The following is a 17,020-nucleotide window of genomic DNA, read 5'->3' as shown; positions in this document are numbered from 1 at the left end:
GATCTCGGCTCGAGCGCACATTCTGAATTGTATCTCGGAGGGGTTTCGGGAAATGTTCGCCCGTCTTTCTCTGCCATGCTGTCATGAAGCACTTCCAGAAGGTTAGCGTAGACGAATCGGTGACGACATCTTCGAGACGGCCCTTCCTGCCCGTGGTGTAGAAGAGGAGGAAATCTTTCGCCGACTTTGCGCTCAAAGGACTAAGGTTAATCTCGGGATGGCGGGCTCGGCAGTCTTCCACAAACCTGAGTGTCCGTTAGAAAGTGGTGGCGAGCTCTATGTCTTTGGAGACAATACAGATCCCACTCATGTAGAGCGATGCGGTAGAGGGCCTCCGTGGCAGGCTTTACCGGTTTCAGCGTGAGCGCATCCGTCGTCTGGCGGATGAGATTGTCGTAACCCTTCACCTGCCGCAATCTTGCCCGACCAGAGTCACCCGGTCGCATGATAGCGGACATGGAGACAGTAGGACTGCGTGGCACGTATGGTGGGAAAATTCTGGTCCTGTAGCATTCGGTGTCGATCAAAGAATTTGAAAGCCAGAGATGATCGTGTCCTGTACATACTGTGTTGCAAAATTAGCAAACTGAAGTTTCGCCGGTTAGAATTGCTCTCTTGTTTTGAGGTCTGATGACCGCAAAGGTGCTGCTCGGCATTCATGTCTCACCATCCATGGTCTCTCATGGTCTGCTACTCCACCTTTGGAAAGCCATACACGATTTCTCACAGCATTGAGCACTACAAAATGCCATGGTATCAACCAGAAGATGTTTGCGAAATGGACGAACGTGGTAATACCAATAGAGATAACCACCTGGTCTTGTGGTAAGATAGAATCTTTAAAATTCGCCAGTTCATCTACCTGTTCTCCGTGGATAATGATCTCTGCGCTGATACATCATGACCACTGATCTTGTGGCCCATGACGCAGGTAGACCTGCAAATCACGAACGGGCGAAGTGCCGTGATGTTTGCCGTAGTCTCTTGTCACGGCATATCCGTGAGCAGCTCTATTGCTTCATTGAACATTATTGATACCGCAAAATAGGAGATCGACTCGGAATTCAAGTGGATCCGACAGATGTTCGCCTTGTTCCGGGCCCCGATAAAGCCTATCAGTGGGCATTTATGCCCCACAGAAGATCTTTGTTCCAAAAGCAGATCAGCAAACACAACCTTGCTGCACTACGAATGATTCGAGATGAAGTTGGTGTTTCATTTGAGGCGATCCCACGCTGTGACCCAGTTACAAATTGGGCGGTCACAGAAAGCTCGCCTATTGAATTGTCCCAGGATACACAGAGTGTTCAAGCAGCCTCATGTCCCGAAACCAGTGAGCTTACGACTTTAAAGGTACGAGGAATGTATCTTTCACAAATATAGTGATTCGGAACTGAAATTGATAAAGCCTTTCGAGGCTCAGAGCTTTACATCTACAATCTCGAGCCTCTCCAGAAAGGTGGAATACCTGTCTGGTAAACTGGCTGAGGGGCGAGATTTGGCCGCAAAGAAAGACCAGGCGATCAGTACTCTAAGGTTAGATATTTCACAACTTCGATCAGAGCTACGAAAAGGGCAGGCAGAAAAGTCGAGCTTGGAGGAACAATTGGAACGCTGTAAACGATTGGTCTTAATGGGCATCAACGGGTGGCAGGAAAAGATTAATTCACTACAGAATGACATGACTGAACTCTCTCGAGAGGTTGACGGTGCTGATGACGCATCTCCCGGTGGATGTGCAGGTCTCATGGACAATATTGATCCGAACCTTTCAATGAATGTACGCTCGTCGCCCTGAATAAAGGCTTCGCTTGAATCAAGTGATATCAGTTTTTGGGTTCCCAGCTTCGTTCACACGTAAATATACGTGTTTATGCAGGAGGCGACCATGTGATAGCAAGCGCGGTCGTCCCCAATCAAAGTCATGGCCATCTTCAGATTTGGAGCCCACAGACCTATAGATGAAGCCTCAAGTGGGGGAGGGCAATAGACAATCTCGGCCTTGGTCGCCAAAGGAAGACCGTCAAGATGCTAGAAGATGTGTCGAGAGTACAGTGAGGTACAGAACCTTGCCGACTTACTCTTGCCGTGGCTCAAAATCGTTTCAAGAAACTCCGAAAACTGGTCAAATGTCAAGAATTATGGGCTTTGATGTCCGACCGGCCTCGTAATACAGTGGTCGACCGTTTCAGCCTGTCCTACATCAGAATCCATCGGCTTTCGCGTCGAGAGACCTCGGAAAACAGTGGCTCGCAAAACGCCATGTTAGGTGACGTTTCAGACCTAACTAGGGTCATCGGTTTCTGGTTCTGGTGAACCTCGCAAAATAGTGGTCGACGGATACCGGGAGTTTCGTAGTGCTCAAGTGAAACCGGCGATGCGATTCCGGCAGACCTCAAGAATTAATGGTCATTGTAGACTCCCTCGTCATCCATGGCCAGGGTCATCGGTCTGGTATGTTACCAAGACCCTGACTATCCTGGTTTATTTTTGGTCGTACTGTGTTCCAACAAAGATTATCGATCCTACCACTACATGGACTGCAGCGGCTCATGGTACCCCCCCACCCCCCCGGGCGGGGATTGGCTGTATACGCGCCGCCAAGCTTCAAATAGCTCCCTTAACCGCGTTCTCCGCAGCCTTGCGTTGGTCATCATCCGTGCATTGCAGTGGAGGAGCACGTCCGTAAATGAACATGCAATGGTGGAACATTCAAGCAGTCCCTTGCAGGCATTTTTGTCGGTTCGGGTGCGTTACAGACAAAATTAGTTTCCAAGGAGACGCGCAATGAACAAGCAGCTGGACCGGACGCTATCAGCAAAACACAGCCTGAGTGACGGAATCGACACCACCGAACTACGTCAGCAGATGGCTCGGTGGAGGCCACCAACCCTCCAAAACGGCCTGGCTGAACCCTGAGCGGCTATTGGTAACTATGATTGGTGGTCACAGGCTAACTCAAACACAAGTCTTTTACATCAGCAGAGCGGTAGTCTTTACTCTGGCCTTGGCTTTCACCTGGAGAAGCACATGGAGAAGCAGAGACGACTGGGTCTGTATAGGTTTTACTGTAGAATAAGTAGGAGATAGAGCCATGAAAATTAGCGAACACCAAAGCGACATACCATGGATCTCTCTCCAAGAGAGTGGTATTTAGGAAGGCTTAGTGTGGTTATATACAAGATACGATCAGATTCGTGACTTTCTTCTCAACCGCAAACCTTATGGGCGACAATAACAACACATTCGACCTGATCGTTATTGCATTGGTTCTCGGTACTATGCTCGTCGTTTTTGTCGGCCTTCTCTGGCTCTGGAATTCTTACAGTCGCGTGACGCGACCGATTCGATGGGACCAATTACCATTGCCGGCAACAAATGGTAACTATGTTTGGGTCCCGATCAACTACATATAACTGACAGACAGGAACAGGAACACTAAATCAGATCTGGGATAAGCCTCTTCCTCCCCTACCTGGGACAAATGCTCCTCCCCTAAATAGGCACGTTTTCCAATGAGAAAATCACTTACGGCAAGAATCTACGTTGACTCCCCTTGCAGGGCGCCGAACGCCTCTGCCGCGAGTACGCCCTCGAGGCCCCTGCGTCCTATGACGCCAACCTTGTCGACGTTCCCAAATCCTTCATCTCCGCAGGTTCAGCAGCCTGAGCTAGCTCACACAAAACGAACCGAGATGACGGTACCGCTCTCGATTGATTCTGGATATCCCAGGGTGCCGACCGTCCGTGCCCAAAGATCAAGGATTCCGCCTGCCCAAATTGGTAGATTGCGAGCTCTCGCGCCAGAGCCTCCTATATCTGAGCATCGTGAGTTTAGCAGATCTGTTTCTAGTATATACTGATCTTGAAGCCGCCATGCAGCAACAAACCTATGAAGGAAATACTAAAACGCGAGATTTATCAGCTGAGGATGACATTTAAGTCTTCTAGGCATTGAGACATGATATCGTTTATCTTGTTCAAGAGCTATCGTGACCTGGTCCACTAGCAGAATGTGTTGCAGGAGGTTCTGGTGAAAAGTACACCGTTTCAGGTTTGAAAAGCCTTAGCCTAGGTACGAGGACAGCGAGCGCTGTTCGGTCAGTAGTGATCAAAATCTAAAGGGTTTGCTTACTGCAAAACTTTTTCTTTTAGCAATACGTCGTGAAGCAAGAAATGCCCTGAGGACGGATAGGTCTCGTCTCTTGAACACTCATTGACTGGGCATATCTGACTTAAAGTCCTAGCACAGATGTTCAAGCCCTTACCCACCTATTCTGGCCATGCGCGGCGCGGTGGGATGAAGGTTGTGGGACAAAGAAATAGCATGCCCTAGAGCAACCCGGAGAGTAAGCGTTTTCCCAAACCCTGGGGAAACCTATGGACCTTTGTTCCATTAGGAGATGGGATGACTTAGGTCGAGCAGCGGAGCATTGAGAAAAACTGAGCAGAATTCCGTCCGAGTAGAGAGAACATCAGGTTACGGCAGTTCCGTGAGGGGAGATCTTATGTCAACCTCATGTGGAAACGCAGCTTCACCGAGGGATCGCGATTAGCCGGAGAGTCGTCCCTGCGCCGTCATGTAATAATGTCGTCAGTGCCATATTGCACTTGGGAATTAGCTAAGTAGGTGCAATGTCATTTTCGAGTCGGTATGAAGTCGGAGGAGCTTGCAAGAGCCGGTAAGCTAAATGAACTGCGAGTATGGGGATGGTAGGGGCTCCCCGATGTACGAAAGATTCGCGTGCATTTATGGCGTCTTGGTCCTGTTCTCAGGGCTTCCTTTGGACCGACATACCATAGGTTGTTGTGGCGATCACTGGTGCTATAAGATTGCTTCAAGAGCCCTGCGGAACGGCACCTGTTGGCAACTATCATGCAATTCTGCAATCTTGGTCGTGCGTGAGATATGCAGCTGGGATCATCATGCAGCATCGAATCGGCTTCGTGCAATCTAAAGTGCCCGAAGGAAATCACTCCAGACCAAATACCCGCAATCCAATCCTTTGACAAGATTATTCATGCATACAATGGGACCACCTCGGCTCTGGAACTCCGGACAGAAGCTATGCAAGCCGCTAAGCACATCAGGCGGCCGGCAAGTGAACAACGCATGGTAGACCTTGTCCGACTAATCTCAGCACTTCAGAGGGAGCTGAGATTTTTCCGAGCTGAGTACGAAGCGTCGCAGGCTCTGGTGGAGGGACTCCATTCTGTTTCACATCAAATGTATCTTAACTATTTCACATATGATGGCGATGGGCAGCTGCATCAGGAGTGGTTTAACCAGGCCCAAGAGATCGACCGATACTTGCAACGTTACCATGAAGTGATTAGGAAAGCCGAAGCGGATTGGATTGAGTTGAGCAGGCATCAGGCTGAGCGTGACCAGTCGGCTTGGGTTTGATGCAAAAGTCAGATTGGCTATCGGCGCCTCAAAAATCTGGGATACAATTCAATGTTGCCTTTAAGCAAGGAGATGCGCTACATCTTAGAAGGCTTTTCCTGATACACCCTTCCTGCATTCGTCCGACACAAGTGATTCTGGAATAGTAACAAGCAAACGTGGAGCACTCCTCGCGAGAGATAATCCTGGAAAAAGCTTTGTGAAGCTCAACGGCGTTGTATCCCGAAAACCCTCTATATCAGAATCTAGGTGAACAGCGGATCATGCGGATTCCATGAGGCAAACCCCCCTGTTCGCAAAGGACGCGGATGTCTCCCCCTGCCACCCGATAACGTTATGAGCTTACCAACGTCCTGTGAACACTTGTTGGATATGATTGTTGCTATTACGCGTAGAACAGGCGGCGATAGCCTGACAGAGAGCCAACGAGAGAGATATGCCAGTACTGATCGTCACGACAATCTGTATAACGCAAGTTAATGACTGCTGACGGCCTGCACAGGATATGATTCATACCACTATGGTGCAGAAGTGAGAAGATCCATTTGCCTGCAGGCACTGCCTTGCCGAATGTCCCAGGTACAGAAGAGTGATAAACGCGGAAAGTAGCGCCGTCTCAAGGATGGTACAAGCCGCTACCATCTTCGAAATGTGATTCGAGCTTCGTTGGGGAGTGCGGACACAAATTGCGAGACCTTGCACCAAGCAGAGAACCGTTGCCGCGGCGGAACATCCAAGTAGATACTTGATGCGATCTACGACGATGTCCTCAAGTTTCCAGCCAACGCACAGCGCTGCCACTGTAGCCCCATTGAGAAGAAAGCATATTATAACAATCCAGCGGGAAAGATGATTCTGAGACATTTGCTCATTCGAGACGAGTACAGAAGACCGCATGATGGCCTATGACAGGGTACGTCGAGTTTTATATCAATAGGTGGCTTTTCTCCGCTAACCATTCGCTGACCCTCCGAATCTTGTGGTAAGATCTGCCGCTCTTCTTACAGCTCCATATACAATAGGTGGTTGCATTACGGACCAGCTTCGGTACAGTATAGCAATTCCTTCCGCAACGAAGAATCGCTCACACAGTTTATATCGGCCTGAGGCAACGATCACGTTGGCGTCCTCCGTCCTTGCAAGACCCAGGTTTAGCGGATATGCGACCTATCGTTCTCGAGGTGGCTAGAACGGAAGTTGCCATGGCTACTAAAAAGCCAGTACACTACGAAACCCCCCTGCATGCTGGAAGAGGCATATAATCGTCACTCGGTTGACGAGATTTCCGCATCGTAAATTCAGCAGTCTACTCTGCTTTGTGACCCGATTCGTTCGCCTAATGGGTTCTGGGTAGAGACAAATACTTGTATTCAAACTCAGAGGTCGTACGTTTGAGGCGTACGCGCAAGATAGTCTTCGTAACTCTGGTCCCAAAATTGACAAAATTGACAAATTGACCGATTGACCGGTGGATATTACCATGGGTTCTTTTCACTTCTTGCGTGTGCCATATTTTACAGGCCTAATAACTGCCATATGCACGCCCAACACTCTTATCATGGACGCCATAGGAGGTTATAATGTAGTAATTGCCATATATCCTTGTCAAACCAGATTCAGTTGGACTCTAGAGTCGAAGGGAAAGTCTGCACCCCGTGTGTACGATGTTAATCAGCTTTGATGTAAGCTCGTGTAGTAGTCCGTTGTCACTCTTTCTGGTAACATTGAGGAGACTTTTCTTGGGAGTGTAAATTTGAAGCTCGACCAGATTATTTAGTTATTGTACTTTTATCGTCAAAGGCATTAGTAAATCCAAATACAGGAGTAGTGCAAGTGACTGGATTATAAGCTTACGCCTTCTTGGATCATCCCCGCTTTCGCGAGGGGCTCGTCCCTTCTTCCCGTACGAGCCCCATATCACGTTGCCCATAGCAAGAAGCACACGAGAAGTAGGCGAAAACACAAAATAAAGGTCTGCATCGCCTAAGTAAGACTCATGAGAAGTGAATCGGCTGTATCGCCTGAAATAATCTTCGCCAGAAACAAACTATATCATCTTTATAGAAAATGGATACTATAAGGTCCAGAGGTAAGCCGCATCCTCTCCTCGAGGAGTAGTGGCTAAGTATTGTTGAAGATTGCACCAGATTAAGTGTCCCAGTATCACTACCACATGAAGTCCCTATGGGTATCATTTTTGCTTTCTTTCTTCCTTCCTTTCTTCTTTTCTTTATTTGCCCCTACTTTTGGGATCTAATTCGTGACCCAAGCAGTTTCAGTGGGGAAAAGCATGCCTCTTTGTCCGCATGTGCAGTGGCTCGATCTCGACGGCGTAGCACCGGAATGGTCGTTGTTAGATTCAGAACGCCTGAAATCAATCATAAGAGATCTTCCCGACCCCCAACGGCAATTTCCATCAATTTTATTTTTCCTAGGGAAAAAGTCCAAGTCCGCTGCCTTAAAAGGGTTGTACGCTCAGAACAATCCTTCTCGACGAAGACCTCACGAGATTGCCAACCTTCATGTCGAGTCCGATACCACCGACTCCGCTTATCCCATCATCTTCGCCGACTGCACGATCAATATCGGCCGGTCGAACTTGGAAGAGAGCTGGAGTGGTTGTCATGAACGAAAACGACACCATATCCATCGAATGGACGGTTGCCCCAGCGTGAGCTGGATGAGTATGATCTCATACGTCCATATAAACCTTATCTTCCCGTTTGCGCAGATAGTGTGCGTGTTTGCGGATGACCTAGGAGGAAACAAGGCCTGTGCTCAGTACTTGGAGAACTGGTTTCGGCTTGAATTACAGAGCGTCGAAACAGATACTCGAGATTATCCACAACTGGTTGTTGTGACTACGGACCTGGATGATGTGAATGCTCTCGTACAAACGGAATGCCATCCCAGATTCAACTTGCTCTTTGATTCACTGGTCATCCTGACCTCTGAGACCTCAGCACGCCCGAGCGACCCAGCGGCTCAATTCCTTCAGGCTCGTCTGAAAGGCATTCTGGACGATATCCGCCGTGATCGTCAGAGTCGTCATCTTTTACTCAGCGCACAACACGTCGCAGGAGCATTTTCTCGCGCCATTCAGAATTTCACACGCAACCCTAGGAAAACCGTCGATATGTTCTTGTGCTCGTTCGGCACTGTCCCTTCCCTGTCTAACGTCAGCCATCATTTATATGACTTTTTCACCGCAGTGGCCGAGCTGAGTCCGCAGCAGGAACTCGTCTCGGATTTCATCGCATCAGCACTTCTAGCGCAAGCGTATACTCCACAGAGACATTGTGAGTGCACCAAAGCCGTCGATCGCATTTGGTGCAATATTGATCGATTACAGTTTTCCCTCCAGCACTCGTATATGACGTGTTCTTTCATCACCATTTGAGCACATATGAGTTTCCCCCCGCATATGGTGGCCCCAACGCCATCCGAGTTCGGTTTTTACAATTATTCACATCGCTTAATCCCAGAACTTCTGCTGTCGTACTGCGAAAAAGGATCTTGAGGCAGCACCGACCACAGTGGAGACTCCTTCGGTCGACGACCAAGTGTTTTTTATGTATGGCAAGGCCATCGGAACGGATGCTCCCTTGCGGGCATAGTCTGTGCGAAGAATGTATCCAAGAATACTACCCACGGTGCACAAGGGCATACACCTACCGCGTGGGGGTCTGTGAGTTCTGCGGGGTCGATGCCCTAAGCGTCTTTTCAAAGATGCCTCCAACCGTGGAACCTAACATCGCAGCCATCGATGGTGGCGGCGTGCGGGGGTTGGTCGCTTTGGTGCTTCTGAAGCGATTGCAAGCTGCCCTTGACACTGGTCATCACATCCGAGAGTACTTCGATTACTTTATTGGAACTAGTGCGGGTAGGTGCAGATGACGGAACTTTACGTTTTCAATCTGACTGTGTTAGGAGGACTCATCGTGTTGGATCACGTAGTCTGCCAATCTTCTCTTGATTCGAGCATTAAGCGTTTCGAAGCCTTATCAAATCGGATCTTTCCCAAAAGAGCGTATGGTTTCATGCCCATATTTCAAAGACTCATTCACTGGCTGGTTTGGTGGGTTAGTGATAACAAGTATGATTCTGGGACTCTGGAAGATGTGGTCCAGGAGGCATTCGGTGTTCGCCAACGCTTATTTGATTTTGCAAGTCAACATCAATCAGGCATCAAGGTTGCGGTAACGGCGAGCACTGTGTCAAGCTCCCAGCTTCGGCTTTTTACGAATTACAATGGAGTGGCGCGAGATAGACAGGGAAAAGGTACGTTACGTCTGTAATATTTTCTCTTCTGACCACATTTCTCAGGTTACGCTATTTTGCGGCCCCCGGATCCTTCTGGAGAACCTCACTTGTGGGAGATGTCAGTAGTTCCGGAGCAAGTGAAAACCCCGGCAACCCCAAAACGCTACTAATTTTTTTTTGCTAGCGCACGATGTGCAGCTGCTGCACCGAGGTAATCAGTGTCAGCTGCAGATTTTGTGAAGGGTCGAGCTAAAGTGCGGATAGCTATTTTCGTCCCAAGGTAATCAAGCATTTTGGGGCATTGCAGGATGGTGGAATTACAGACAACAACCCGACCGAGAAAGCCTTATGGGAACTCGGTTGTATCTGGCCTGAGTACGTTTGGCCACACTTTGTTCTCTCTGTGGGCACTGGACACCATAGCCCCTTGGATCATGACTCAGAACTGTACCGTGGAATATGGCTTGATGGGTTTGTCCCCCGAATTCTACGGGCATTTTTATCCTCGCCATCTTTGGACGCCGATAACAGCTGGGCGGCTCTTTCAAATCGTCTCCACGACGATGTAAGAGAACGGTTCCACCGTCTCACCCTTGAATTCGCCGACGAGTTGCCGGAGTTGGATGATACATCCCAGATCCCTCGACTGATACAAATAGCTACTCACAGCCCTCTTGACTTGGATGAAGAGAAGCGGAAATTATGGGCTTCCCGGTTCTTCTTCGAGCTACACTCAAAGCCCGAACGTGTGTGCGACTACTATGTCTGTCGGGGGACTGTGCTGTGCCGATTTCAGGACTCCCGTTCTCTTCTGAACGCTGTCCGTCGATATTGCGCGTCTCCCCAAATTGTACTAGAGAACAAGATTCTCATTCGAATGGCTGATGACAGTTGTGTTTGCAGAAGATGTGGGTATTTCAGAAGGGAAGTGGTGTTCGAAGTCCCGCAGCTGGGCCACCCGGTAGCCATGACTTTGGAGCTTGGACACGACAAGCGTAATTTTCTAGCCAGTTTCCCCAAACCTATGGAATGGTTTGTTGAGAGACAGTCAAAAAACGATCACTGGATGCAATGGCCAAACACTTCGCCGTGTTGCCAGAGCCGACTAAAACGACAACTATTTGGTCCGCCGCGGAAGGATACTAAGCGGTGTAAAACCGGATAACCCCCCAGCCCAAAAGGGCCGAGAAGAAATATTTGTATATAGAAAGATGGGTTCTAAGTAGAAGCTGGACCATACCGCTGCAAGCTGTGCCGTTTAGTCAGAGGTGGTCGCTCGACAGGTTGACGTTCTGTGCTGGCGCTGGTCCGCTTCGCCTACGAAGGATATGGAGGCCGCAAGCTGGCTCTAAACTCACAGTCAATCAACAACAACCTCGCTCAAGTTTCCGGGTTTTCTTTTTAGGCTGCGTGACTTCGGAGCTTGGCTTCTTTGCCGGCCAATTTGATCCTGCTGGGAACCGTTTCTCTGGGCTGCAAGACATATTGGTAGTGTCGCTGTAGCGTGTCCTAAGATTCCACGAAACTGGTATGAGCGACCTTTGGTAGGATCTGAGATAAGACAATACTCAGTTGCTCAGCCTCTGGAACTGATTGTGACGCAAAATTTCGCGACTGAGGGAGAGCAGAGAATCATTGTCCTGCAGATTGAGAGTACAGAAAGCGAGATCGGCCACCGGTGCTACGAGATGACACGAACGTCTGAATGAACGAGCCATATAACGAAACCTTGGAAGAATAACAGCTTTGCTAGACTATTCCCTTAAAGGACTGGTGGAACTACCAGAATCACGTGCAGTATCGCTCAAGTTTCTCAACAACTTTGCTTGCATCGTCCTGAAGAATGACGCGGCCCTGCGTTGTCACCGAGGCGCCGCCGTGCATCACAGAAGGACTGTCACCACGAGCAGTGGTCAAGTAATTCTCCTGAATGCTGTTCACAACCGCCTGGCTGACCCCTAGATGGTCCTTTGGCAACCAAATGACTGGTTCGATGCTTTGAATGGAGCCATACTTCTTGAAAAGCTGACGCTGTGGCCGAAATTTCTCTTTCACTGTCGAACCACGACGATTACTCCGAATGGATTGTGTGATTGGCTGGTATGATCGCCTTAGCGCAGCGACATGTCGCACTGTACAGAACAGTGTGAGCCCAATCACTGTAATTTGACCTAGATCGTGAGCCAGCCGCGCAGACTGGATCTTAAGGATGAAAAGTCCAAGGATGCACGCTTCTGAGACTAGTAAGCCCCAAATCAAATCGAACATCGCCTCGAAGTACAGTGCACCATCACTGTCTACGGGAATGCGAGCAGTGTAAAGAAGGACATATCGAAAGCTAAAAAGCAAAAGGCCGAAGCCCAAGGCTGAGGTTGCCAATATCAAAGGGGCCAAGAGCGCATATGTCAGCCCTATCTATGTGTTAGTAAAATCATCTGCACGGTTTGAATTTGTACAGACCGATGTTGGCTATCACTGCCAAATGCGGATACAGCTCTCCCCACGAAAGAGAGTCGTGCAAGCGATATAGTTGGTCGATTTGGTCTCTCGGGGCGCAGGAATCCTTTCTCCAGACGTAAAGTTGGAGCACTGCACGGAAACGCATCAACTTCGCCGTGGTAAGTGTAATTGCTGCAATAATGTTGTAAGAGATGAAGTAGGTGCTCGCAAGAGGCAAATTCCTTGCGAGAATTCGTGGGAGTGTTGTGATCCCGTCGTCAGCAACCGCCACCAGCGCCGGGATAAGACCGGAGGACAAAGAGGTGGTTAAGAACAACTGGGTAAAAAGGAACCAGAAGTAAAATTTTTGCGTGGATGCCTGTATTTCCGTCACGGTAACATATCTTTTCCCAGACACCAGAAGCCGGAGGATCCAGAGAAATGCGGACATTAAGAAGGACGTCACCAACTGTGGCATGACGCCTTGGAGGATGCCAACGAGCCAAGGAGGCAGCGAAAAGCTATCTTCTCCCTGCCACAAAGAAACAGCAGAGCTCACTTGAGACAAGACACCACTGGCTCCGACTGGGATAGTCCACAGGACAACCAGAATGGTGGCCAAGAGGTTAATAGTCTCGCGCCTCGTCTGATCCGCTAAGTTTGCCCCTCGAAGGTTGGATGGTATCACGTGAGTCGTCGTGGCCCCGAGATATCGCATTCTCAAAGCTGATATTGTACTGGAAGGGTGGTGATAGGCTAAGGCACGGGCAAGATGATCTTGGTCTAAAGCTACGAGGGCAGCGGTTGACTGTTCGTTCTTAATCCGAGCCAATTCCTGCCGAAGTCGAGCGTTCAGCCGAATTAGACTCAGGTAAAGCGAACTGACTGGTTGTAAGTCATAGGGTAACCACGATAGTAAGTTCCATCTGACGTATTTTCCGACCTTACCCTTACAAAGGGTGGGCTTGTTATGTCTTTGAGATAAAGCTGCCGCCAATTGCTGTGCACATTCCTCCTCAGTTTCACTTCGATGCAGCCGGACCATTTCAGAAATGAAGTTCGTCTCCTGTCGTTCGATCGTTCGAAGAAGAGTTTGCCGTTTTATCGACAGCTTCTCTGCTGAGGCACAGTCGGGAACAAATCCGATGAAGGTGATGTGTGCTGCCCATTCACGGTAGCAGGCACGAATTGCGGCCTCGTCTTGCAAATTGGTAGGCAGTTGCGTTATCAGAACCCAAAAAGCGTTTGACTGTACTCCAGTTGACCCATCCTGAATGGGCGGATCTCGCAATAGACGGGCTGCCTTTTCAAGCTCCCAAGATGCCATGAGGAGAAGATAAGTTGCAAAACAGGGCACAGCCAAGGCATAGAACCAATAGAACCCAACGGCGCCCGTCGGTGAGAACCCGGACCAACTCATCCTTGTCACGAAATCAGTAGCACCTGCGGATCGACTAGAGAAGTAATTCCATACGCCGATCGTCGGTATGAACACTACCGCCAATGAAGCAAATAAGTGGAACAAAAATCGGAGGTAGTGAACGAAGAAGAGAGCCTCGGCTCCACAATCGTGCCAGATCACCTCATCCGAGGTTGAAAGGATTCGACAGATGAGTTGTAGTGGATTGCATGGTAAAGGTGTCGCCTGGAGATTGAGGTGCGAGTAAAATCGCGGCTGTCTAACACGGAATGTATGTGAGTACGACTCGAGCATGCCGAGCAAGGAAAAAACGAACAATAAAAGTCGAAAACCCTGGAACCTGGCTAATGTTAAAAAGAGGACACCAGCGGCCACAAATGCTGCAGTCGAAGTCCAGAGAGAAGAGAGAAACGTGGCGGTGGAGTAATGTTGCGCTTTTTGGGCACGATCATTGATCGGCAAAGAACGTGAAGCAGACATCATCGGTGGAGGATTTCCAGCACAGGATTGAGCGTGCTAGGGGCCATTAAAGATACCGCACTACGGCACTGCCCGTGAGAATACACAGGTCAGAAAGGTATCCTCGTGAAATATAGGATATTTGATTTTTGCATAACCATGACTGGGCCGGGAGTTTCATCTGGGTTTGACCAGGGTTCCATAAGGATGGAGGGTGTAGGATTTATTTGCCAGCTTAGGCATGCTAAGGTGTGTAATCTGTAACCACTCACTTACGTGGTTGAGTTGCTATTAAAGGGGCTCGCGCTGGGCTATACCCAGGGTGCGAAGTAATTGGTACGACCTGGTACAGAGAGTATATTCTATATTGATCCGACCAAATGGCGACGTTTCACTACCAACTCGACAAAATCGTTATCGGCTTAAGCCATCAACTGGTTTGCACTCTTAATGAGAAGCAAGAAGTATGGAAGAGAGTTCAATTCCTCCAAATTCATAACTCGACTGTCCAAAAGGACAAAGACATTCTGTCCAAAAAACTTGACGCCGCACTCCACAGTCTCTATCTGCAAAAGAATCAGATGAAGTCTCTTAGGGCGGAGAATCGAGAGATGAGACAGAAAATAAAGGCCCTTGCCTTCGCGACCACTTTGTTCAAAGAAAGGCTCGATCCGGATTGTGAGGCTTCGGAGTTTGCAGATGAGGTGCTCCGGCGGCTTCGTGGATACATGGAAGACACAGAGAAGGATCGTGTTAAGAAATCAGAAGGGAAATTGGAAGCTTGTTCCTCGAGCGTTCCACTGCGAACCGAGTCGACAGGCCAGGCAACGGATTCTTCCTACGAGGTAGGGACATTTGGACCTGACAGCATTGGAGATCTGTAACTAACGTAACGATTTCAAGGGATTGAGCGGTTCAAGCACAAGTGAAACCACGACCTCTGGAGATCGAACCGAGTTTTGATCTGAAGCAAGCAGTGCAGAGGCGACAAGACGAGCCATGTGGCTTCCCAAATGCTATCTTTTCACACGCTGCATGCATATTTCACATTCTGCCAGTTTATTTTGTCATTGTGTTTGATGTTCGATTGCGTAGCGGGAAACATGGTCAGCTTGGTTGGGTCGTGGTGCCCACAGACTTATCAGGAGTTTAAAAATGTGGCACACACGAAATTTCCGTCCTATAAAACAATTATCGTAAGCGAACCTCTGAGCCTAACACGCACAGAAATGCAAGAAGAATGAGACTGCGTACTAAACTAAAAGAGCGATGTATGTCAACCAGATAGTAATATATGGAGGATGAGATAGATCATCGTAGGGTCTGGCGGCTACAGTAGTCTGAATATAGTCTGCTTTTTTCTCCTTTATGTAGTCTCACCCGTCACTCAGTATTTTCCTTTTGTTTTTCTTTCTTTTTTTCTTTTTTTTCTTTTTCTCCTTTTCTCTTTTTCTCAACAAGATTCTTGAATTGTTAGACTATCTTTGCGGTCAGCACCCGGAGCTTCGTCAATAAGTAATCTATACCTGATTGCCTAATGTATAATGTGAAGGCATCTAGAGGGTTAGGGTCAATTCATTTGCGGAAATCTCGGGACCCATGATTTCTCGAGGCTGGGAGTCTGCTTTTCCCTGACAAATGTATCGAAGGCCCACGAACAAGAATGGACGACGTGATTCATGCCGGCGTTTAGGCCGAAGCATTAGCCCTCATCTAAGTCATCCGCGTCTTCGGGTTTTTTGGGGGCGGGGGCATTCACAACTCAACGCGGACAATTCCTGTCAGACAACCAACAAAGCATTGCTGTTGCCAGCGAAGTCCCTCCTTTTCCCGGCAAAGTTCCGCAGAAGTTGACCCAAGCCAATTTTGCACAACGATCAATAGCTTGAATTCAATGCTATCAATGGCGAGAAAAGTAGGTCCTCACGCAATCATGAACCAACTTTTCTGGCAGGCCATATCAGTGAAATTCCTGTATCCAATCCCGAGAGTGGCATTGTGGAGATGATCGCTTCATCTATAGAGAGTCCGCTAGCGATTCCTATTTCTTTCTCGTTGAAAAAATTCGTATGGGAGCACCATTTCTGCCTACCGTCTGCAATAAATCGCAGAAAGATGTTGAAGCACAGACTCTCTAATTGCAAGTTTGCGAACATGAAACCGCGGTTGAGTAGGCCGCAGGCACATGCCTGTGGCCGTAATGCCGCCTCCTTGGGACGAAGTTGATATAGACCCCTTCGATCTCCTAGCATGTGTGGAATTGGTTGCTTGGCTAGCAGCTGAGCCGAATCCTAAGGAGAGAACTTCAGAACAAAGATTAAGGTCAAGGGTCTGCCCAACTCACCGGGACAGGATTCCATGGAGGTGTCCTGACGACGACGTGAAGTTCTAACCCTTTGGATAGTATTATCCAATCTCGACCGTCCACAAAGATGGCGCCGTCCAAAAGTAGGTACCGCAAGTGGTAGCTGCGGAGCATCGCATGGATCGATAGTGGTTCCAACAATCCAAAAGATCCTGACCGCAGTGTGAGACCTTCGAGGGTTCCAGAGGTGTATCGAAGGGCGTCTTGTAGTAGGCCATTTAGGTTGCCGGGTCCCGTGGAAGTGGAGATATCTTCACTTTCTAGAGCAAGGGATGTCAGATTTTCGCAATGTACAAACGGAAATATCCGACTAGAGGCCATAACGTTGTGCAAGGAAAGATGGCGGAGCCTCGGGAAATGTGTGTCGAGCTTCCCGATCAGATGCGCGCCATGGCAGAAGAGGTATCGCAGCCCTACTGCTAATCGATCGAAGAATATTCTGAGTCTCGTAGTTACCACGATTGGTCCCTTTAAGGTGCAGACGGTCACTGTCTGTGTCCGCCCCGTAAATATTTCTGAAATACCGCTCCATGCGTCACCCTCAACGTGGAGCTGTGTCAGTCTGGGATGCCGCTCGAAATCAATAAGTGCATCCGATGATGCTACACTTGGCGCTCTCTGTCCTGTCAGACGAATTTCTAGATGGAGAAGCTGTGGCATGACTGGT

General features: G+C 48.8%; 3 protein-coding genes across 3 annotated transcripts; all 3 read left to right on the top strand.

The window, feature by feature from the left end:
* Positions 1-4,909: 4,909 nt before the first annotated feature.
* PV07_10520 (uncharacterized protein) lies at positions 4,910-5,407 on the top strand (the record flags this gene model as incomplete). The annotated part of the gene is made up of 1 exon (XM_016397855.1): positions 4,910-5,407. The coding sequence occupies one exon, from the start codon at positions 4,910-4,912 to the stop codon at positions 5,405-5,407; it is 498 nt and encodes a 165-aa protein (XP_016245046.1).
* Positions 5,408-9,136: 3,729 nt separating this feature from the next.
* Positions 9,137-10,669, top strand: PV07_10519 (uncharacterized protein; the record flags this gene model as incomplete). Its single annotated transcript, XM_016397854.1, has 7 exons — positions 9,137-9,290; positions 9,338-9,688; positions 9,734-9,788; positions 9,855-9,881; positions 9,935-10,045; positions 10,094-10,433; positions 10,574-10,669. The coding sequence occupies 7 exons, from the start codon at positions 9,137-9,139 to the stop codon at positions 10,667-10,669; spliced, it is 1,134 nt and encodes a 377-aa protein (XP_016245045.1).
* Positions 10,670-14,368: 3,699 nt separating this feature from the next.
* Positions 14,369-15,507, top strand: PV07_10518 (uncharacterized protein; the record flags this gene model as incomplete). Its single annotated transcript, XM_016397853.1, has 2 exons — positions 14,369-14,833; positions 15,466-15,507. The coding sequence occupies 2 exons, from the start codon at positions 14,369-14,371 to the stop codon at positions 15,505-15,507; spliced, it is 507 nt and encodes a 168-aa protein (XP_016245044.1).
* Positions 15,508-17,020: the final 1,513 nt, after the last annotated feature.

Source organism: Cladophialophora immunda (assembly GCF_000835495.1).
Source record: "Cladophialophora immunda strain CBS 83496 unplaced genomic scaffold supercont1.6, whole genome shotgun sequence".
NCBI lineage: Eukaryota > Fungi > Ascomycota > Eurotiomycetes > Chaetothyriales > Herpotrichiellaceae > Cladophialophora > Cladophialophora immunda.
The sequence above is the reverse complement of the archived record's forward strand: the minus strand, read 5'-3'. Positions and strand labels throughout refer to the sequence as shown.